General features: G+C 37.8%; 1 protein-coding gene across 4 annotated transcripts in view; it reads left to right on the forward strand.

The window, feature by feature from the left end:
- The window catches only part of AMPH (amphiphysin), a 280,138-nt gene that overhangs the window by 105,565 nt on the left and 151,374 nt on the right, over positions 1-23,199 (forward strand). For all 4 annotated transcript variants that reach the window (XM_049781869.1, XM_049781870.1, XM_049781871.1 and 1 more), the window contains exon 2: positions 5,402-5,482. In XM_049781869.1, the coding sequence (XP_049637826.1) occupies positions 5,402-5,482 (81 nt within the window). The remainder of the gene's footprint in view (positions 1-5,401; positions 5,483-23,199) is intronic.

The following is a 23,199-nucleotide window of genomic DNA, read 5'->3' on the forward strand; positions in this document are numbered from 1 at the left end:
ATGCTCTGGCACACCAGAGGCATTTTATAGTAAGACTGTGGATTAGATACAAAACTGTCTAAAGTCCTACAGGTGATCAACTTTAGTGTTTGGCATCAACTGTCCATTAGAGCTGTTTGTACCACATCAGACAAAATTTAGTCTCTGTCCACAAGGCAGAAAGGATGCTGGGCTAGAAATCCAGTAAGATGTGCATACCCAGTCCTGCCCTGATGTACCACAGTGGTCCATTAGTCACTTTTCAAATTTTAGGCCCCCCATCCCCCCGATTTTTTATTCAAAGGCCTTACTAAAGCATCTTAATTTGTACACAGTCATATCTTTAACTTTAAAAAGAAGATTAGAAGATTAGAAGAATCTGATGCACATCCAACCCATAGAAAGTCTTTTTATGTACTTTAAAGCCACGTGATTATGTTTTAAGGAATCCATTTGGCAGGACCACATATAATCTGATTCGGAGGCAGCGTTGTTTATGGAGATGTTATGGTTTTGATTTGGTTGTAAATTGGTGTCTTATAAAACTGATAGGATATGGGAGAATAAAGCTGGTTATGATTTTGGGGATCTTTCTGCTGTTTTTGCCAGGAAATTTTCTCTGCATCTTGGAGAACTGCTTCCCTGGCTACTGTCCTGTACTCACAGGCAGCTGAACTGAGACTGCTGGGCCCCACCCTTCATAATGATTACTCTGCCGATCTTTGCTCAGCCTCATGCTTTGGTTCCTGTGTGCTCTGTCCTGGTCTTGCTTGCTGGAGTTTCAATACAATTTGAATAACCTTCATGTTGCATTCTCTAAACCTCAGCTCAAAGGGTTATTGTGACAATTCTATATCTTCTCTTCATTTGACTCATTTTGCTCAGCATAATACTCTACATATCCATCCACGTATGAATAATTTTCCTTACTTCTTTTTTCCTAACAGCTACATAGTATTCCATTATATAGATGTACCAGAGTTTTTTTTATCCACCAATAGCCAGGGAGAACAATTAAGGCAGAGAAGGGACCACTCTGACAACGATAGTTGGAAATGATCACTCTGGACAAGAATTGGGTGCTGAAATTATTTATTATTATTATTATTATTATTAATTATTAATTATTATTATTATTATTATTATTATTATGGTATTTGGGTCACACCTGGCAGTGCTCAGGGGTTACTCCTGGCTCTACACTCAGAAATCACTCCTGGCAGGCTCAGGGGACCATATGGGATGCCAGGATTCGAATCACCAACCTTCTGCACGCAAGGCAAATGCCTTCCCTCCATGCTATCTCTCCGGCTCCATGAAGCTGAAAGTAGTTAAAGCAATATGCATGATACCCCTTCAGTAACAATACTACAAACCACAGTGTCTGAAAGAGAGAGGAGAGAGAGAGAGGTGAGAGAGGACAGAGAGAGAAGCAGGCAGGGGGCCAATGGGAAGGTAACTGAGGACACTGGTGGTGCTAAATGTGCACTGTTGAAGGATATTTTACATTGTTGACTGAAAGTCATGAACAACTTCATAATTCTGCATCACTTGAGGATTCAATTCAAGAATTAATTTTTTAAAATAAAATTGTTAGCTTCGGACTCGAGATCCGACCCACAAAGATTGATAGGAGACGAGATAGTAAACAAATACAAGGGAGTTTTTTACGAGCATGCTGGGCTGAACCTCTCCCAGGTGGCAACCACCCAGATGCAACTTATAAGTCCTTTTTATAGGGCCGCTGGAGCTTCAAGTGAGAGGTAAAACTATAAGTTCTTAGTACATGTTGTGTCAGCCAGATTTAAACTGGTTGGCTGATGTAGCAGAGAAGGCGCCTCCAACCTTGGCATGTAGTTACATAGGGTTTATGGCCCACAGGCCTGAGGTGTTGCTAGTTTATCTAACAGTCCTGATATGTGCCCTTGAATTTCCTGGAACTGGCTCTGCTGGCCTAGCCCCTTCTGCTTAATATCTGAAGCCTGTCATGGCAGCCCCTATGTCTGAAGCAAAGCATGGTCACAGAAGCGAAACAGTGGCAGTTATTCTAAACTTACATTCCCGTCTAACAAAATAAAACATCAAAAGAAAAATTAAAATTGTGGCTGTTCTGGCCAAAGGCCCCCAGGACTGACCAGTTAGTCCTGGAGACCGAGAGCCCCCCACGCCAAGCTGGCTTTCAAGGCCAGGTCTGGCATCTGAGCTCTGAGGGGATGCGGGGGAGGCAACCTCCCCCCCCTCATGCTTTTTCATACTGGAGAGGGAGGCTGCAGCTGGACCCAGACGATCCCACATGCAAGGATTCCTGCTCCTCTTCTATGGGTATGGCTGGGAATCTGAGCAGACAGCTGGCCAATGGCCTCCTGGGCTGACCACCTAGTCCAGGAGACCAAGATTCTCCCCCCACCCCATGCCAAAGTGTTCTTCAGGGCCAGGTTTGGCAACTGGGCTCTGGGGGGCTGGGGGAGGAGGGTAACTCCTCCGTATTCATACTGGACCCCCTGCAGCAGTGTCTTTTCTTACTAATACTCATTTTTATAACCGCGCAGGCGCAAATATACTTTTTAAGCATTATCTAAAAATGTTCTTCATTCTAGACGGTTCCTAGGATAGGAAATGGAATACCAAAGATTTGGATGATAACACTCAAATAGATATTTAAAGTCAGTCTATATGGACGTGACTTTCTATACTGACTCCAAGCCGAAATCACAAACAATTCATATATATATGTATTGTATATAGCCCCTGTAATGTATTGTCTTTCCCCTTCCCCTGTGTCTCCTCTGTCCCCTCATTTTTCAATCCTGATCCTTTATCTTCCCCTAATTTAACCTTCTTTACCCTCAGTTCCTAACTCGGTAGGCACCAAGATTGACCTCCTGCCCCAACAGACAACCTTCCAGCTTCTCAATGAAAGACACCCTCTGGGTCCCTGTTCTCATGCATAGGCAAAGAACTATAGCCAGCATGCCTGCTGACTCATGCTTGATGTCCCCTCTCACCCTCACCAAATTGTGGACTGTTGCATGATACAGGAATCGGCCTCAGCAAAACTCCCAGCTCAAAGACATTATATGGTCTTGTAATGCAGCAAAGCATCTCTCAAACTCAATTCCAAGGCCCGTGAATTGAAAAGTACCTTGGCTTTTACTCCCTATAAGAATATATCAAAAGACTTAATTGGGAGTCTTATATTGCCCATGGAAGCTCAATACCCGTATAACAATACATCTTAAGATGTGTATTCCTAAATATAAAAGTAGCCTCCTTCACCACTTGTTTTATTCGAATACCTTTTCTTTTTAACTCAGTTTTATGTATTTGTTCTATTTTAATATATACATTTTATCTCTATCCTTACCATTTTTGGTGCTGCTTGGTACAAAAAGCCTTGACTGGGATAAAAGCTCAGAACAAAACCAGATGACAGAGACTGTGTGTGTGCAGCCTATCATCCTTACCCAGAATAGCACCAGCAACACAGTATTACACCATACGTTTTTGTATGGGCACAGTAAAAAAAAAAAAGGAAACCATAGACACAGAAACAAGATCTTATCTTCTAGGGATAAGAACTCACTTTTCATAGCAGAAGGGTGCCTCCCATCCTGAACATATGTCATGTGGATACAACCAGTCCCCAGGAGATTGGACAGTGTTAGTCCAATCCGAAACCCCAGATCCCCGACTTAGAAATGATACAGCTCTGGGTAACACCACCAGGAACTAAGCTCCATGGGGAGATTTATAACACTACTCTGGCAACAAATTGTGCCAGTTTTGATATGACAATGAGGAAAGGAAAACTTGACCTAAGACCAGGCTGTTCTATCACATCACCTAACACTAAATGGAAATCAGAAGAGCTATCGTCCTTTGAACTGTGAAAAATAAGAGCACCAACAACAGAAAACTGACTTTGACAACTGTGACTGAACAGAGCCTACCTTGGGACTAATAAGGAAAAACCTACCCCAGGCTGTAGTCCAGGACACATAAAAAACAACAACAAAAACAACAACAACAAGATGTCTTATTGCAGAGGTCCAACTTGGACAACAGAGACTGAGCAGAACCTTTGGATCCATAATATCCTAGGCTTCAACTTAGGGACTGAACAAAAACAGAAAGCAAATATTACAGGAGACTGAACACCACAACAACGATGGATAGGAACCTCTAGAATCTAGGGACTCTATCCTAGACCCTGACCTATAACCTGCGCAAATACCAAGATCACTAGCTACAGTGGCTTTTTTTTCTCACACACAACTGAGAAGAAACTTTCCTGGCATCACAAAAAAGCCTTTGGGATGGGGTAATGAGTATATATGGAGCCAGGGGATGATCCCATGATGGTATGCCTTAAGGATGGAGAAACCCTGAATCTCTTAGGCCATGGGAATTCCCTTTTTTCCCCAATGCTTATTGTGCCTATGCAATGAAATAAAATAAAATAAAATAAAATAAAATAAAATAAAAGTGGGGGGAATGCCAAATCCTACCACTCCAGCACCCATACTTTTTCTTGTTTTGTTTTGATTTGTTGGTTTTTGACTTTATTTTCCTTCTCTTTGTTCTTCCACTTTTCTCTTTCTTTTTCACTCTTGTGGTTATTATTTAGAGATTTATTTTTATTTTTATTTGCTGGGTCCATTTTTTTTCTTTTTTCTTCCATTTTTCTTTCTTTTTTTTCTTTCTCCTTTTTTTGGTATTGTCACCAAATTTTTTCTCCCCTTTTTCTTATCCTATTTATCTCCAATGTATGCTCAATCTACAATAAGCTGTAAAGTGGAGACCAGTTGCACTAGCATACTGGGGGGTAGAGGAGGGAGATATGGGATGCACACTGGGAATAGGGGTGGAGGGAGGACAGCACTGGTGGTGGGAATGCCCCTCATTCATTGTCACCATGTACCATAAATGATGACAGTGAAAGATTTGTAATGCACGTTGGTCACAATAAAAATTAAAAAAAATGTGGCTGTTGCTGGTAGAACAGTCTAAAGCCTTTCTCTTGGCCATCACACACTATCCTTGACCTGCTCTTTGTGTGTTTTACTTGATTTTAAGTCACACCCAGCTGTGCCCAGGGGTTACTCCTGGCTCTGCACTCAGAAATTGCTCCTGGCAGGCACAGGGGACCATATGGGTTGCCAGGATTTGAATCACAGTCTGTCCTGGGTTGGCTGCATGCAAGGCAAACACTCTACCACTGTGCTATCTCTTTGGTTCTTTTATTCAACTTTTGTATTTCTAGGTGGCCAGTGCTTATTTTTCTAGGAACTCTGTGAAGGTGTTTTGTTTGTTTTATTTGATTAATTGCCTTACTTAAGACCAGCCAATAATTATAGTAGCCTTCTTCTGAATATTATAAAAAGTACTGTTAAATAAACTGTTTTTGTTCTATCAACAATAGGTCCTCCAGAAGCTTGGGAAGGCTGATGAGACCAAAGACGAACAATTTGAAGAATATGTTCAGAATTTCAAACGCCAAGAAGTAAGTGCATATATTCCATTTTCAGAGAAAGTCATTGTTTGTGCTTGTGTTTTAGTTTAAAATTTAAAAGCTTTAGGTAGATTTTCATTTGATAGTGGAATAAACCTCTACACAGTCAAAATTGTTGATTCTGTAGATTTCCCTGTGGAATATAAAGGGAGAGGCAGTAAGTGTGCAGGCAGAAGATAGCTAAAAGGAAGGATGATATTCTTGCTGATTTATATTCTACTAAGCACTAAAGAAGCAGTAGTTAAATTCTTCAGGCAAAATAATTTTAACTTTTTATATTGTACAATTATACATCATCAGAAATATTTTATCTTTTCCAAGGGGGTGAAAACTAGTTCTTGGTAGGTCGAAAATTATATTATTTGTATTTGTGTATACTTAACGATTTAACGTTAGCTATGTCATATATTGAATAATAAGTTTTCTACCATGTAGTATTAAAATTTAATGAGGGTGTTATTAGGGAAAAAGTTAAGACAATAGAGGAGGTGGAAAAAGGTTGGGAATGGGTTTATGATTTTTGGTTCCTTCTGTGTTATGTGTTTAGTATGCTTGTGAATAAAAGAGAAAACAGCTTTAAAATTATGTTTCATCTGTTCATACATATAATATATAGAAATAATATATAATGCGGTGTCCAAGTCATTTAGTTGTAGTGTGTTGATCTATTTAGCTTTGAGTATTATGCCTCTAAGATATGAGTACTAGCTGGAATATCATCTTCAGAGCATTTCTGGCCATTAGTGAGAGGGCTTTACAAACTGAGTCCCTTCAGATTTTCAGAAGAGGAGCTTCCAATGCAGATTGATTTCCAATGTCTCAAATGGCAACCAGTAATCAGTAGCAACTATCACAGGTCTTTGGTCATCTGCTTTGCTCCTAATACTAGTATCTTACCCTGAATGTAAGAACCACATGCTTCTCAGGACCCCACATTTTTGGTGGTTGTGGGAGTTTGGGTCACACCCAGTGGTGCTCACTGGCTCTGTGCTCAGAAGTTGCTCCTGGCAGACTCAGGGATGCCAGGAATCGAACTGGGGTCTGTCTTGGGTTGACTGCATGCAGAGCAAACGCCTTGCTGTGCTGTTGCTCCAGTCCCTAATCCCCACTGTTTTGTTGTTGTTTTTTTTTCACCAGAGTCACACTATTTCTATTTCTCATTAAATAGCTGCTAAATCATTCATACCCCAGGCTTAGAACCAAGTAGATAAGACCACCAGAGTCCTGAATGTCTTCAATGTCAACCAACTCGAAGAGTTGATAACACACAAACAGATACTTTTAGTTTGTTTTATTTGGGGGCCACAGCTGGCAATGTTCATGGGTTTCTCCTGAATCTGTACTCAGAAATCACTCTTGGCAGGTGCTTGGGACCAAATGGGATGTCGGAGATTGAACTGATACAGTTGTGTGCAAGGCAAGCATCTCACCTCCTGGACTATAGCTCCAACCCTAGACAGATACTTATTAGGTGGCATAATAATCTTTATCTGAAAATGTGGAGAGAGACACTTAAAAAAGAAAACAGAATGGCGAAATGAATCATTTCTAAGAATAGGAGCATTGGATGTATGGAGATAGAAATGGGACATTGTAGAGGAATGCTGGGGTAAGACCTCTCTTACATCTATGGCATATAACCCTCTGCCTCCTCCAGGATAACAGATTTGCTATTTGTCTTGGATGTTGCCTTGTGGTGATTTCTCATGAAACTGATTCAGGTCATTCATTGTTTTATGTTGCAACAGCTTACCACAGAAAATCTCACACATAGTGCCCTATTCCTTTGCAGGCAATCCAAAGTGCCTGATGGAAACATAATGCCAAAAGGCACAGTAGGACTTAGAAGTGATTCATGTTTGCAATTTTTCCAACTTGGGACTCTCTTTGTATTCTACCTTTTAAAACCTAGCTTTCCTGTGAGCTATGTCCCTGGAGCTAATTAATTTTTTCATCTAGGTTTTTTACTCTATACATTTTATTACATTTTGATTTTGTAAGTCCTTAGGAAAGGTGACCAGGAGAAGCAACAAGTAATGCACTCCTGACTAGGAAATTATTCACATTTTTCCAGTTACAATGACTTTTTAATGCTCTTTCAGACTTGGTTGAGTGAACCGGGCAGTGATTATTTTTCCTTAGTTTTTTGTTTAAGCACTAGAGAATAGTGCAGTTGGGTAGAATGGCAGCTTCTACCAGCAGTGCAGGTGACTCTATAGTGCTTCTTTGCCATCTACCCTTATTACTTTGTGATGGAACAAATCATCTACTGTGATTCTCGAAGATATTGGGGGGGGGGGTTGGACCACGCCAGTGATGCTCAGGGGTTACTCCTGGCTATATACTCAGAAACCGCTCCTGGCTCAGGGGACCATATGAGAGATGGGGGATTGAACCAAGGTCCAGCGTGGGCATCCATATGCAAGGCAAATGCCCTATCGCTGTACTATCACTCTGAAGATTTAACACTTTATTTATTTCTCTTGAAAATATATTTCAAGATCTGAATAAACTTCAAAATTCTGGGAAAAATTTTTAACAGGAGAAAGGAAATGTAGGAACTATTTCTCAGAAAGTTCTTTCCTTGAAAAAATGTTTTGCATTAAACCATTGCATTTACAGGATTCATTGATGCTGATTAAATCTTGAGGAGTAAAGTGTAGTTGTAGCAGCACAGTATAGATGGATGATAGCAATCTCGGCAAATTAGAGAGAGGAATAAGGGAAGAGAGTGAAAGTGAGAGATGTGTTAATTTTTTGTAGAATGTAGGAACAACATGAAAGTATAAATAGGGTCAATTTATCAATTCCCTATATAGAAAAATATTTGACCCCAATTGATATTGATCACCAGTTCACACTTGCTGCATATGATAAAAAGATGTGATGCTTTCTTATAGAGCTTTCAGACTCACCTCTAGAAGCACAGTGTACACAGGGAAAATCTGATAAATTACACCACATCAAAATAAAAATTAATATTAAGAGGTTAAACAGCGGCGTTTGCTTTGCAAGCAGTGGATCCAGGACCTAAGGTGATTGGTTCGAATCCCAGTGTCCCATATGGTCCCCCGTGCCTACCAGGAGCTATTTCTGAGCAGAGAGCCAGGAGTAACCCCTGGTGTGGCCCCAAAACAAAAACAAAAAACAAAACAAAAAAAATTAAGAGGTTAAAAAGACAAACCATAGCCTTAGCAAAAAGTTTTGTAAAATTCATTTCCAAGGGGCTGGAGAGATAGCATGGAGGTAAGGCGTATGCCTTTCATGCAGGAGGTCATTGGTTTGAATCCTGGTGTCCCATATGGTCCCCCGTGACTGCCAGGAGCAATTTCTGAGCCTGGAGCCAGGAATGACCCCTGAGCACTGCCAGGTGTGACCCAAAAACCACAAAAAAAAATTCATATCCAAGAAACAATTAGTATAAACCATCTGAAGAACTCTCAAAACCTAACAGTAAATACATACACACACATATACATACATACACACACACTCCAATTAAAAAATGAACTCGAGACACTTTGGAAGAGGATATGGATGACAAATAAAGCACATGAAAATATGTTCAACACTTAGCCATTAGAGAAAAGTCCAAATTAAAACCACTCAAATCAAATCTCTACATATCTCAAAATTAGTAAAAAAAAAAAAAAAGGTGGCAAGTATGTGGAAAGTGAATCATTTATACATTGTGTTAAAACATAGAGCCATTCTAGAAAATTCTCAGCATTTCATTTATAAGGATTAAAGTACATGACTTGCATGTGGCTTACTGGCACTGCATCTGGATCCCTAGGAGTGATACCTGAGCACAAAGTATGGAGTAAGCTCTAAGCACTGCTGGATTAACCCAAATACTGGTCCCCCAAAAAATATTTGGCCATTTCTGAAAAATAAAATTAAACAAGTAGTTATCATAAATACAACAACTGTATTTTGTTCAGTAGAAATGCAAATTTACATTTGCACAAAAGTTTATAGCAGCTTTATTTATAATAAGCCCTAATAGAATTATCCCAGTTATTATGTCTTCAGTAGGTAACTTCTCAATGAAGGAACTGTTGTATCCTCACTATGAACATTACATAGGAACAAATGAAAGTAAACATTGATTGTAATGATTTACAGTATTTCTAAGGAAATACGCTGAAGGGAGCTAATCCTAACATAATCTGCTTTCAATGATGTAACTTGCTGTATTTTTCACACCATAAGATGCACTTTTCCCCCTCAAAAGTGTATTGTAGGGAGCAAATCCCATCTGGAGCTGAAGCCTGAGTGCAGGGGAGGAGAGCATCTAAAAACTGTGTGCATCTTGTCATCAGGTGCATCTTTTTTTTTTTTTTCTGTTTTGGTTTTTGGGCCACACCCAGCAGTGCTCAGGGGTTACTCCTGGCTGTCTGCTCAGAAATAGCTCCTGGCAGGCACGGGGGACCATATGGGACACCGGGATTCGAACCAACCACCTTTGGTCCTGGATCGGCTGCTTGCAAGGCAAACGTCACTGTGCTATCTCTCCGGTCCCGATCAGGTGCATCTTATAGTGTGAAAAATACAGTATTTGCTGTGAGACTTGCAGGGGTCTCAAACTCGCGGCCAGCGGGCCATTTGCGGCCCTCCGTACAATGTTTTGTGGCCCTGCCCTAGAGGAATCTTTTTTTGTTTTGTTTTGTTTTGTTTTAGTTGTTTGGGTTACACCCCCCAATGTTCAAGGCTTACTACTGACTTTGCACTCAAGGATCACCCCGACTTTGCCTCCTGCAGTCCCCAGGTAAATTGAGTTTGAGACCCCTGATAGAGGAATGGAAAGTGAAGGCAGATGGGTTCCCAGAAAACTACTCAAGCAGTTCTTGTCCCCTTGGGACTGTATTGAATGGATTCATGAAACAACACATGAGACAGCTGCAGAACTAAATAAGCTGGGGAATCTGATTATGATTGGTGAATCACAGCACATTTTTGAATAATAATGTATTATTTGTAGATAATATCTCTATTTGGATTTGCCTGATAATCCTTCGTGATCATTCTTGGCAGAATCACTATTTAGACAGTTTTTTTTTTGTCTTTTTTGTGTGTGAAATGTCATCTCCTAATTCTTGGTAAATATTTGGAACTGGAAATATTGGAAATATTCACTTAGAGAGTGAATATCTGTAGTTTGCCAGTCACTTAATTGACAGGGTTTCTATCCTGTTCTTACTAACTCTGAATGAGTGCCTGGGTTGATTGAGTTTTACCACCTAGTTGATATTTATGAAATCTAGATTAAACACTTTAAGGGATAGTGTTGATCTATGGACTACACTAAATGCATAGGCATTACTATACTCATAACTATATTAAATGCATAGTGTTATTGATGTTCTAAAAGAGAGTTAAGTTATTACAATCTTTTAATGTAGAGGCCATTCTATCTTCTTTTCTTTAATAAATGATAGTTAAAATGAGAATGAACAGCTTGCTTTTATCATTGAAGGATTAAATGTGTTTTCTTCTCTCGTTGTTAACAATTTATGAGATGATGCAGTTACCAGGTAACCTAATAGTTACCTGGTAACGACCTCAAGATAGTAAATTGACCCTAATTATTATCATGTGCGTGCGTGCGTGTGTGTGTGTGTGTGCGTGCGTGCGTGTGTGTGTGTGTGTGTGTGTGTGTGTGTGTCCACCAGGAAGAATCACAATAGTATTTTCAGCATTGAAATGAGGCTATTCACAGCAGAAAAACTTTGGTGCAAAGAGTGAATTTATTTCAAGAGTATATTTCTCCTGCAATGTCTTTTTAAAAAGTATTCTCCAGGGGAAAGTGAGACAGTACAGTAGGTAGAACACTCACTTTACATGTGGCTGACCTAGGCTTGATCCCCAGATTCTCAAATCCCAAATAGTCTCCAAAGCACTGCCAGGAATAATTACTGAATAATTCCTGAATTAGGAGTAACTCCTGAGCATTGTTGTATTGCACTCAATACTCTAAGCATTAAAGAAGATGAAAAAAATATCTGTATCATGCCTTACATTATACTTATTAATCAAGCCTGCACAAGTGTCTCTCTCTTTCACACACACACAACACATACACAGAAAATAATAAAATTCTTTATAAGGAGTCATATTTTCAGCTACCTAAAAGCAAATAAAGCATCTTGTCTTTTTTAGTAATTACTTTTCTAAACACCGTGGTTGTAAGAGTGTTCATAATACAGTTAGTTTTGTTTTTCACAGATACAACATTATTATGATATTTAATCATACAATGTGTAACACCAGTGCATATTTCCTGCCACCAGTGTCCCAGTTTCTCCCCGCCTCCCGTTCCCTCTGGGGCAAAATTTTGTCTCCTTTCTCTTTCTTACTCATTCTTAGACCCTGTTTTTTAGACACCATGGTTTGCAATATTGTTATTGAGGAGTTTTGTGCTGTCATCTCCTTTGAGCATTAATTCTTGTCCAGAGTGATCACTTCCAACTATCACTGTCATAGTGGTCCCTTCTCTACCTTAATTGCACTGCTCCACTTTTTGTAGTAAGACTCCTACCATGGACTGGTTTGCCTGGCTCTCATCCCTAATGTACCTGGATATTGTTACCATACTATTTTTTTTATATATCCCACAGATGATTGAGATCATTCTATGTCTATCCTCCCTCTGACTTATTTTGCTCAGCAAAATACTTTCCATATTCATCCATGAATAAATGAATTTTATAACTTCATTTTTCTTAAAAAGCTGTATAGTATTCCACTGTGTAGATGCACCACAATTTCTTAGCCACTTGTCGGGCACTTTTCCACTCTTGGACACTTGAATTGTTTACAGATTCTGGCTATTGTGGATAGTACTTCAAGAAACAGGGATACAGAGGATGTTTCTACAGTGTGTTTTGGGTCCCTGGGGCATATCCCTGTTGCTGGGTCAATAAAGAAGTTCAATTTCTAGTTTTTAAGGAATACCCAAATTGTTTTCAAAAACAACCTGAACTAATCTATATTCCCACCAGCAGTGAAAATGCCTTCACTGCATTCACTCCGTAACTGGTTCTTATTCTTTGTGATATGTGCCAGTGTGGGTGTGAAATGGTATTTTGTTATGGTTTTGGTTTGCATCTCCCCAATGATTAATGATATGTAACACTTTTTAATGTCTTTTGGCCATCTGAATTTCTTCTTTGAGGAATTGTTTATTTCCTTTCTTCTTTATTGGATGGGGTTAGATGTTTCTTCTTCTTTTTTGTGTGTGTGGTTTTTGGGTCACACCTGGCAGTGCTCAGGGGTTATTCCTGACTCCAGGCTCAGAAATTGCTCCTGGCAGGCATGGGGGACCATATGGGGTGCCGGGATTCGAACTGATGACCTCCTGCATGAAAGTCAAACCTCCATGCTATCTCTCCAGCCCCTAGATGTGTATTCTTGCTGTGATCTATCAGTGTGTTGTGTATCTTGGATATTAACCCTAAAATAAAACATATTTAAAGCATAATCACTATGTGTACTGAGATTAATTTAATTCTTCTTATTAACTAATTTTATCTTGTTATGCACAGAAAGGGTTTCCTTTTCCAAAATATCTGAGAAGAGACATAAGGACCTGTTAGTTGTCTTAAGGAAAAGATATAAAAAAATTATAGATATATTACTAGCTATTTTTGAAATTTGTTGAAAGGAAAACATGTATATTATTTGGTTTACAGGTCATAGGTTTTCCTGGAGTTATAACATGGATTATTAGAAATTGTATCCTGACTTATAATATTGAAAAATATTTTCATTGTGGAAAATGAAAGGCTCTTTGATGTCACCCCCTTCCATGTACCACCCTTTTCTTTCATTTATGCAGGTAGATGATTTTAAAATCCATTTCTATTTTTAGGACATGCTAATTATTTTGCATCAATATCTCTTGAGAAATATTTAAAATTGGGAATTTGTGATATCAGAGCTAAGTTTCTTATGATTTTGGACCATTCATATCTGTTAGTCCTATAGTCTCTCATTTACTCCATGCAGTGATGGGACCAAACCTTAGTCTCCCACAAAATGTGTGCTCAAACTTATATATCTCTGATCCCATGCTTAATCCACAGTGACACATCTTACCACAGTTAGGCCAAAGGAAGGGAGGAAGTGCATTGTAGACTGCTGCTTTAGCTTTGAAAAACTCTGTTCTTCCTATTTAATAACACACAAATTTGTCATAAGATGAGATCTACTTCTCAGAATCCAAGAGAGTCTGGTATTATTCTTTAGCCTCGTAGCCAGTAATAGTGTCTTGATCATAATGCTTTGTTAGTCATCTGTGAATCACATTCTGGTGATTATGGGCCCATTATGTATTATCTCCTTGATAATATAATTTTCTTATGAGGTTTGAAAATAATACAGAAATTTATTAACATTTATTTCAAAATTGAGTTAATCTTTTTGAGCTCTGAGAAATTGATCCAATTTTATTTTGATATATTACTTAGTCTTTTCAAGAGAAAAATATCAGTAAAGGCCAAAATAATAATGTAACTATGGTAATTTGTAGGCTCATGCATTGGCAGTCCATACCGTTGTAAAATTACAACTTTATAAAATCTAGCTTATTAGATCTAAGTTTCGTAGGCCTGTTAGTACTGAAGGCTGTCTACTTGAATTTTTTCTAGACGTATTAGTATCTCAGAATCAATTTAATAAAAAATTGTTTTGTTTTTGGAGTATATGTTAATTTTATTTTTCCTTTCAATTTCTTGTTATAACAAATGTTAATTACAAAATGAGTAAATGACACATTTGTTATATTTTTAAAATAAAATTATTTTTGTTTGTTTTTCGTCCATACCTGTATATGCTCGGGGATACTCCTGACTTTGCAATTAGAAATGACTCCAAGTGGATGCAGGAAGCCATTGGGGATGCTGAGAATTAAACCTGGGTCGGCCGCTTCGAAGGTTAATACCATACTCACTATAATGTTGCTCCAGCCCTAATGTAAAAGCTTTATCTAGAGAAATTTGAGAGATGGATGGGAGAGGGATATGGCGGATATGGAGAGGGGTACAGTGAGATATGCAGGCAAGTCTCCAAAATAGAGAATGCCTACATTTGCCATAATCTATTAAGTCAGTCAGTAAACCGTTGCTTGGTTAGTAGATACCAAATACTTGCTACTGTATGGAGTTTTGATTACCTAACAGGGGTCTCAAACTCAATTTACCTGGGGGCCACAGGAGGCAAAGTCGGAGTGAGGTAGGGTCGCATAAGTGATTTTGCTTACCGAATTTCGCAATAAAAAATCGCATTAGTAAGAAAAAAAATCACATTAAACATTTGCATACCCCGAACGGAACTGCTCGGGGTATGCGAATGTTTAATGTGATTTTTTTCTTTCTAATGTGATTTTTTTTGCGATTATTCGGTAAGCGAATAATCGCGAATACTGGTGATATTTGAAGGCTGGCCGCGGGCCACAAAATGTAGGGAGGGCCGCAAACGGCCCGCGGGCCACGAGTTTGAGACCCCGACCTACAACATAACCTGATGAGTAAAGGCACTATACTTTATTTTGAAGGTACAGTAGGACCACAGTCACACATGCCCTTATCCATTAACTGTTGTCCATTAACAATTGGATCTCTGTCCATTAACCTCATGATTTCAGTGCACAGTGCCCTAAATCAACAATTTTTATTGCCCCAAGTTAAATTTTGGGCATTATATTCTGTGCCTATAATTCAATTGGATGACAAATTCAACTATGACACTTTGGGGGGGGGCACACCTGATGATGCTTGTGAATTATTCCTTGTTATACATTCAGGAACTACTTTTTCCAGATTTTCAGGGGATTGAACCATGTAAATTATGCACCCAACCTACTATATTATTCGTCTGGCCCCAGATGACACTTATTGTCATCATTTAATTCAGAAGTACTGAATTAAAGTTGAGCTAATAAAATAAGCCTCTGAGCATCAATTTTATATTTCATATGATCCCCCATACTGCCAGGAGTAATTTCTAAGTGTAGAGTGATGAGTACCATGAACACCACCAAATATGCCCCCCCCCCCTCAAAAGTTTAACAATTTCTGGTTTCTAAAACCTACAAATCAGTGTTTCAAGTGTTAATACTCTTTAATGCTTCACAGTTTAGTGAAGCAATCAATTACTTGCTCATTAATCTTACAATTCCTCACAGTTCAGTACCCCTCTAGTGTTAAACCCAAACTCCAGAGATAGTCCTTCTTGGACTTGGGTTTTCTGTTCAAGTGTATGGTTACTCTTTTACCAGAGATTTTATTCTCTCAGAGGAAATCTGTGTCTAATTTTCTTCAGTGTCCTAAACAGAGTGCAACGTGACACTTGAATACAGTAGCATTGTAGCTTGTCTTTTGATATTTTCTCAAGGAAAATCTTCAGATGTTGGAAAATTAAAGGGGAAGCTAGGAGCTGTCCAAGGTTCTGCCGATATTTGAGATGAGAGCTGGCATTTCCCACCCAGCGTGATGACTGGGCACTCTTTCCCACTTCAGGAAATTGTAGACTCAGTTGATTACAGGACTAGTGTTACTGAGGACTGGGCTGGTATAATAGTAAGAAAAGTCATCACTTAGTCTCTCTAAGTAACAGAGATTGGATCTTTCTGCAGTTGATTTTATGTTAAACTTCTCTATGATTCTGAGGATGGTTATAAAGCTGTCCATGACTGAGTTTCAGTCTTACAGTGTATACCACCCTTCACCCCTGGACATTTCCCACTACCAATCCCAGTTTCTATCTCACCCTTTCCTCAGCCTACCTTTGGGGCAGGCATTTTACTTCTCTCTCTATTTCACTCTCTCTCTCACTTGCTTGTTCTCTCCCTTTCTCTTGCTCTCATTCTTCTCTCTTTAAGCTTTTTTCTCCAGAGAAGATAAGTATCAGTTTTGAAATATTATTCACATCAAAAAATGGGGAGAAGAAATGAACAGACACGTTCTCAAAGGAGAAATAAAGATGGCAAAAAGGCACATAAAATGCTCCTAATCAGTAATTATCAAGGAGATGCAATTCAAAACAATGAGATATCATCTCATACCACAGAGACTAGCACGCATCACAATAAAACAAGCACAAACAGTGCTGGCATGGACGCAGGGAGAAAGGGACTCTCATTAACTCCTGGTGGGAATGCAGACTGGTTCAGACTTTGGAAAAGAATATGGACATTTCTCTAAAAGCTAGAACTTGAGCTTCCACATGATCCAGCAATACCACTCCTAGGAATGTACTCCAGGAACATAAAAACACAATGCAAAACTTTCCTTTGCACTCCTATGTTCAGTGCAGCACTATTTACAGTAGCCAGAATCTGAAAAAAAAAACAAAACAAAACAAAAAAAAAACCCAGGTTCCTGACAATAGATGAGTGGCTAAAGAACCAATAATATATCTGCACAATGGGATACTATGCAGCCAATTAGGAAATATAAGTCATGAAATTTGCTTATACATGGATGGACATGGAGATTATTATGCTGAGTGAAATGAGCCAGAGGAAGGACAGACAGAATAATTTCAACTCGTTTGTGGGAGATAAGAAAAACAAGAGATAGTATGGTAATAATACCCAGAGACAATAGAGATAAAGGTCAAGAGGTCCATCCCTGGGTAGATATCTCATTACAAAGCAGTGTATGTAGTTAGAGAAGGGTCTTCTAGGACAATGATAGTTGGAACTGACCTCTCTGGAAAAGAACTTGGTGCTGAAAGTGAAGAAACTAACAGGAAAGGCACCCTCCATCAACAATAGTGCAAACCACAGTGTCAAAAAGAAGAGAAACAGAGAGACAGAGAGTTTGTTGGCCCTAGAGCATGGCAGGGGTGGGGGCTAAGGGTGGAGGGAAATAGGAGACAACGGTGGTGGGAAGGGGAAAATGCATGCTAGATAGTATCGAGTTTGTGGAATTTTGCATCACTTTTCCACATGTTCATATGGCACATTCTGATTTAAAAATAATCTGCTGAAATTGTAATTTTTAGAAGAAATTGTAAGACTTCAAGTTTAGTAAGTTATGAGTAGTGCTAGAAGAATTTATATATCATTACAAACAACTGATTTGTATAGGTTATTTAGGAAAATTTTATTATGCAATAAATTTTGGGCAGAAAATTTTTTTATAATTTATTTAAGCACTGAGGTTACAAACATGTTCATAGTATTATTTTAGTCATAAAATATATGTACCTCTTCACCAGTGCAACTTTGCCACCACCAATGTTTTCATTTCTCTCCTCCCCACCCCCTGCCTGTCTTCAGGACATTGTATTTCTCTAACTGCACTCGCCACTCTTTGGGATAAACTTCATATCTGGCCCTCATCTCTTATCTCTGGGTGTTACCATATTGTCCTTTATTTTTCTTAAATCCAAAAGATGATACCTCTTTGTTGTTTTGATTTGCATCTCCCTGATGATTAGTGATGTGGACCATTTTTTAATTTTTCTTTTGGCCATCTATATGTCTTCTTTGAGGAAATGTCTGTTCAATTTTATCCCCATTTTTTTTTTTGATGGGGTTAGTTTTTTTGTTGTTGTTGTTGTTAAGTTTTGTCAATACTTTGTATATCTTAGATATTAGCCCACTATCTGATGGGAAATGGGTGAATCGTATCTCTCATTCCATGGGTGGCCTTTGTATTCTTATTATTGTTTCCTTTGAGGTGCAGAAACTTTTCAGTTTAATGTAGCCCATTTGTTTTTAATCTCTGCTTTCACTTGTATGGATAGTGGTGTTTGCTCCTTGAAGATGTCTTTAGTTTCAATGTTATGAGTGTTTTGCCTACATGTTTTCTAAATAACTTATAATTTAGGATTTAATATCAAGGTTTTAATCCATTTTGATTTGACCTTTGTGCATCTCTGTTCCACATGTTTTTAGATAGCATGTATGTTTGCTTTTTCACATATGGCTGACCAGTTATCCCAACACTGGTTAAAGAGGATTTTCTTGCTCTATTTTGTGTTCTTGCCCTTTTATTAAACATTAATTGAATGTTTGTCTGAGAATCATTCTCTGAATACTCAATCTATCCCATTGATCCGAGAATCTTTTTTCCCAATACCATGTGGGTTTAGTGACTTTTGCTTTTAATACAATTTATAGTTGGGGAAAGTGATGCCTCCCATCTTCTTTTCCTAAGAGTTGTTTTAGCTATCTGTGGGCATTTATTTCAGAAGTGTTTGAATACTTTTTGAAAATGTAATGAATATCTTTAGAGGGATTGGTTTAAATATGTACAAGCTTTGGGGGAATATTGTCCTTTGAATTATGTTATTCCGACCAACTCATGAGCAGTGTTTGTGTCTCCATTTTCTTATGTCCTTGTTTATGTTTGAAGCAGTGTTTTTTTTTTCAGTTTTCTCTGTATAGATCCTTCACCTCTTTAGTTAAGCTGACTCCAAGGTGTTTGAGTTTCCTGTGGTACTATTGTGAATGGATTGTTTATTAATATCTATTTTCTCTCTATCATTATTTGTGTATAAGAAGGTCATTGATATTTGCTTATTAATTTCATAGTGTATCACTTTCCTATACAAATATATTGTTTCTATAAGATTTTTGATAGTCTTTAAGGTTTTCTATATACAGTATCATTGTCTTCTGTAAAAAGTGAGAGCTTGACGTACTCCTTTCTTACCTAGATGCCCTTGATATCTTTTTCTTGCCTGATAGCTTTGGCAAGTATTCCAGTACTATGTTAAATAGGAGTGGCGAGAGGGACAGCCTGTACCAGATTTTAGAGGAAAAGTTTTACTTTAGTTCCATTGAGTATGATATTTGACATGGCTTGTGGTAAATAGCCTTGACTATGTTGAGAAAAGTTCCTTCCATTTCCATCCTGTTGAGAGCTTTTTATCATGAATAGATGTTGTACCTTATTATTGCTTTCTCTGCATCTATTGTAATGATCACATATTTTTTTATTTTTCTTTTGTTGATATGGTGTATTACATTGATTGCTTTGCGTATATTAAACTATCCTTGTAGAAGGAAACCTATTTGGTCATACTGTATGACCTTCTTGATGAGGGTTGAATTCTATTGGCTAGAATTATGTTGAGGATTTTGCATTTGTGTTCATCAAGGATATTGGTATGTAGTTTTCCCTTTTTTCAGCAGCTCTATCTGCTTTTGGTATCAGGGTGATGTTAGCCTCATAAAAACTATTTGGGAATGCTTCTGTTTCTTCAAATTCCTGGAAGAGCCTGAAAAGTATTGGTAGTAGGTCTCTTGAAATAATTCATTAGTGAATCCATTAGGAATTGAGATTTTTGAAGACATTTGCTTACCATTTTAATTTTCTCAATATTGATGGGTCTAGTCAGATATGCTAAATCATCTTGATTTAACCTTGGTAGGTTATAAAAGTACAAAAATGCAATCAGTTCTTCTAGGTTCTCTTGTTTTGTGGCATAGAGTTTCTCAAAGTATGTCTGATTACACTGTGAATCTCTGTAATATCTCTAGTGATATCCCCTTTTCCTTTCTAATTCAGTTTATTAAGTTTCTTTCTCCTTTTCTTTGAGGTTTATTAGTGTTTTATCACTCTTGATTATTTTTCCATATAACCAGCTCTTACTTTTATTGATCTTTCATATTGTTTTTTGGATTTCACATTTATTGATTTCTGCTCTAGGATTTATTCTTTTCTTCTGCCTACCTATTTTTTAGTTCGTTTTGTTGATCACTTTCCAATTTTATAAGCTGTCATTAAGTTATTTATTTAGGCCCTCTCTTTCTTTCTTTCTTTCTTTCTTTCTTTTTCTTTTCTTTCTTTCTTTCTTCTTTCTTTCTTTCTTTCTTTCTTTCTTTCTTTCTTTCTTTCTTTCTTTCTTTCTTTCTTTCTTTCTTTCTTTCTTTCTTTCTTTCTTTCTTTCTTTCTTATTATTGCTTTCAAAGCTATAAATTTTCTTATTAGTACCACTTTTGCTGTATCCTAAAAATTCTGAAAGTTTGTTTTTTCATTCTCATTTTTTTCCAAGAATCTTTTGATTTCCTCTTTTATTTAGTCACTGACCCATTGTTTGTTCAGTAGTGAGCTGTTTAATTTCCATGTTTTCAAGTTTTTCCTCTGTGTCTGTCATTAGTTAACTTCTAATTTGAGTGCATTATGATGTGAGAAGGTAGTTCACACAATTTCTATCTTGATTTTATGGAAGTATGTTATAGGGCCAGCATATGGTCTTTTCTGGAAAATGACTGATGTGTATTGGAGAAAAATGTGTGTCCAGTTTTCTGGGGTTGAAGAGTCCTATATCTATGTAATAAGACACTCTCTTCCACTTTTCCCTTAAGAACCAGTATATTCTTGTTAGATTTTAGTATAATTGACATATCAAGGATTGATAGGATGGTGTTGAAACCTCACTCTATTATTCTGTTATTATTGATGTCCTCACTCAAAATTGTCAACATTTGTTTTAAATATTTTGATGTTCCTTCATTTGATTCATATATGTTTAGAAATGTGATTTCTTCCTGTTTTATATATTCCCTGATTTTTAATAAACTTCTTTCTTTTCCCTAGAACCTTTTTAAGTCTAATGTCATTGTTTTCTGATATTAGTATGGCCACCTCACTCTTTTTAAAGAAGCTGTTTGATATGTGATTGTCCTTCAACCTTTGACTTTGAGTATATGCTTACTCTGACTGTTCAGATGTGTTTTTTTTTAAGCAGAAAAATGTTGGGATTCAGCTTTTTGATCCACTTTTGTCATTCTTTTTCTCTTAAATTATGCAATAAGGGCATTAACATGGAGATATATATATGTCATAGTATTTAGAGTCATCTTTTTTGGTAGGAGTTTGGTGTGTATTTTGGTCTGTCTTGTTTTATATTAGAACTTTCAGTTCATCTTTTCTTAAAAATATTTTTAATATAATTTTTATTTTGATCACATGGCTTACATATTGTTGACAATAATATTTTAGGTACATATTTACATAAAATCAGGGAGAGTCCCATCACCAATTTGTCCCCCCTACACCTCCGTTTTTGTCCTACCTCCCATATCCTCTTCCCTCACCCCCAGGGCTGCTAGAATATGTGGTCCCCTCTGTACCTAGCCTACTACTTAGTAGTCTTGCCCCTGTTTGGTCTTGGTCCCTTATTTCCCCCTCAAACTGGGAGGCAGGACTAGCTAGTTCAAGTTATGTGGTTTTGTTTGAAGAAGAGAAAAGTAATAAACTGGGGTAAAGTCTAATATGCCGAAAATGGGCAGAATCTTTCTAGAGGCTCTCATCATCGTTTTGAGAGACGAAGGAGAAAAAGAAGGTGAAACACTCCACAAGTACAAAAAGAAGTGTCAAATATCCAGTGTGGACTCCAACAATAACAATAAGCACCACAAAACAAACAAACAAACAAAAAAACCTGCCATGGACTTGAGATAAGAAACATGGCAGAGCACATAAAGAAAGAAAAGAAAAGAAGAGAAAAAAATTAAGTATAAATGGGTACAACAATTTCAATAACCACACCAAAACAAAGAAATCGACCAAAAAATAGGTAAATAAAATAATAATAATAATAAATGAAGATAAAAATAATATATAAAAAATAAACAATGTTTTGTGCTTTTTGCTTTTTTTCCCCTCTTCTGCCCTGGCACAGTAAATATTGGGGTCATTCAAAAAGGAATTCACTTGGCCTAAGAGATATGGGGTTTCTCCACCCTTGAAGTATATTGTCATGAGATTAACTATAGACTCTGTTCAGGATCATTTACTCTCCTGGTAGTGCTTCTGTGGTGTTTGGAAGACTTCTGTTCCATCCTGGGTGATACAATCAGACCTCTGTATCTAGAGATCTCAGTATCTGCACAGGTCCAGGGGTGGGACTTATGATGAAGTCAGTCTTTGTGGTTCTAGAAGTTCTGTTCCCTCAGTGTCATTTTAATACATCTTCTGTGGTTGGTGGTCTTGGTCTTTGCACTGAACCTAAGATGGCACCTAGGATAACGTCTTCCTTTGTGTTTCCAGAAGCTCCATTCCATTACAGTTGTCTCTGGCAGAATTTTGGAACTGGGGATCATGGTTATTGTGCAGGTTGTAGTTCAAATCCTAGACTAGGGCTTTTTTATTGGTCCCAAGATATATACAGTCTGGTCATGGTTCTAGCAGCCAGTCATCTGTAAATCGTGATCTTGGCTTTTGGACCTAACAAAAGGTGACAAGTCTTCTGATTTTGTCTTATCGTTACTGGTAAGGTAGGATAACCTTCTCTTAGGTCAAGTTGTTCCCATTTTCCTCGTCAGGATATCATATTAGAGCTGGCACTTATTGGTGACCCAGCAGTATTAAGGCTGTCCTGAATGGGATTTGTTTCCTGCAGCTGTTGTGAAGAATTGTGTCATTTCTATGTCTGGGATCCAGAATTCAAGGCTGGACAGATGATATCTAATCACCTGAGGTCTAAGTTGAGTCCACATGACATATTTTTAAGATGGGAGATATCCCTGTATTGTAAACAACTATGAGTTCCTATCTCTAGTAGATAAGAGCTCTTTTTTATATGTAAGATTTCCCCCTTTTTTAGTGTGCCTTTGCAGGGAGAAATGGTGCTACATTATATTGTCGGTGTATTTGGGGGTGGACAGAAAGGAAAACAGAAACAGGTCACATACCCAAAAAAGATAAAACATAGGAATAAAAATGTATGTGCTCACATATGTATAT

This window comes from Suncus etruscus, chromosome 10 (assembly GCF_024139225.1).
Source record: "Suncus etruscus isolate mSunEtr1 chromosome 10, mSunEtr1.pri.cur, whole genome shotgun sequence".
Taxonomy (NCBI): Eukaryota; Metazoa; Chordata; class Mammalia; order Eulipotyphla; family Soricidae; genus Suncus; species Suncus etruscus.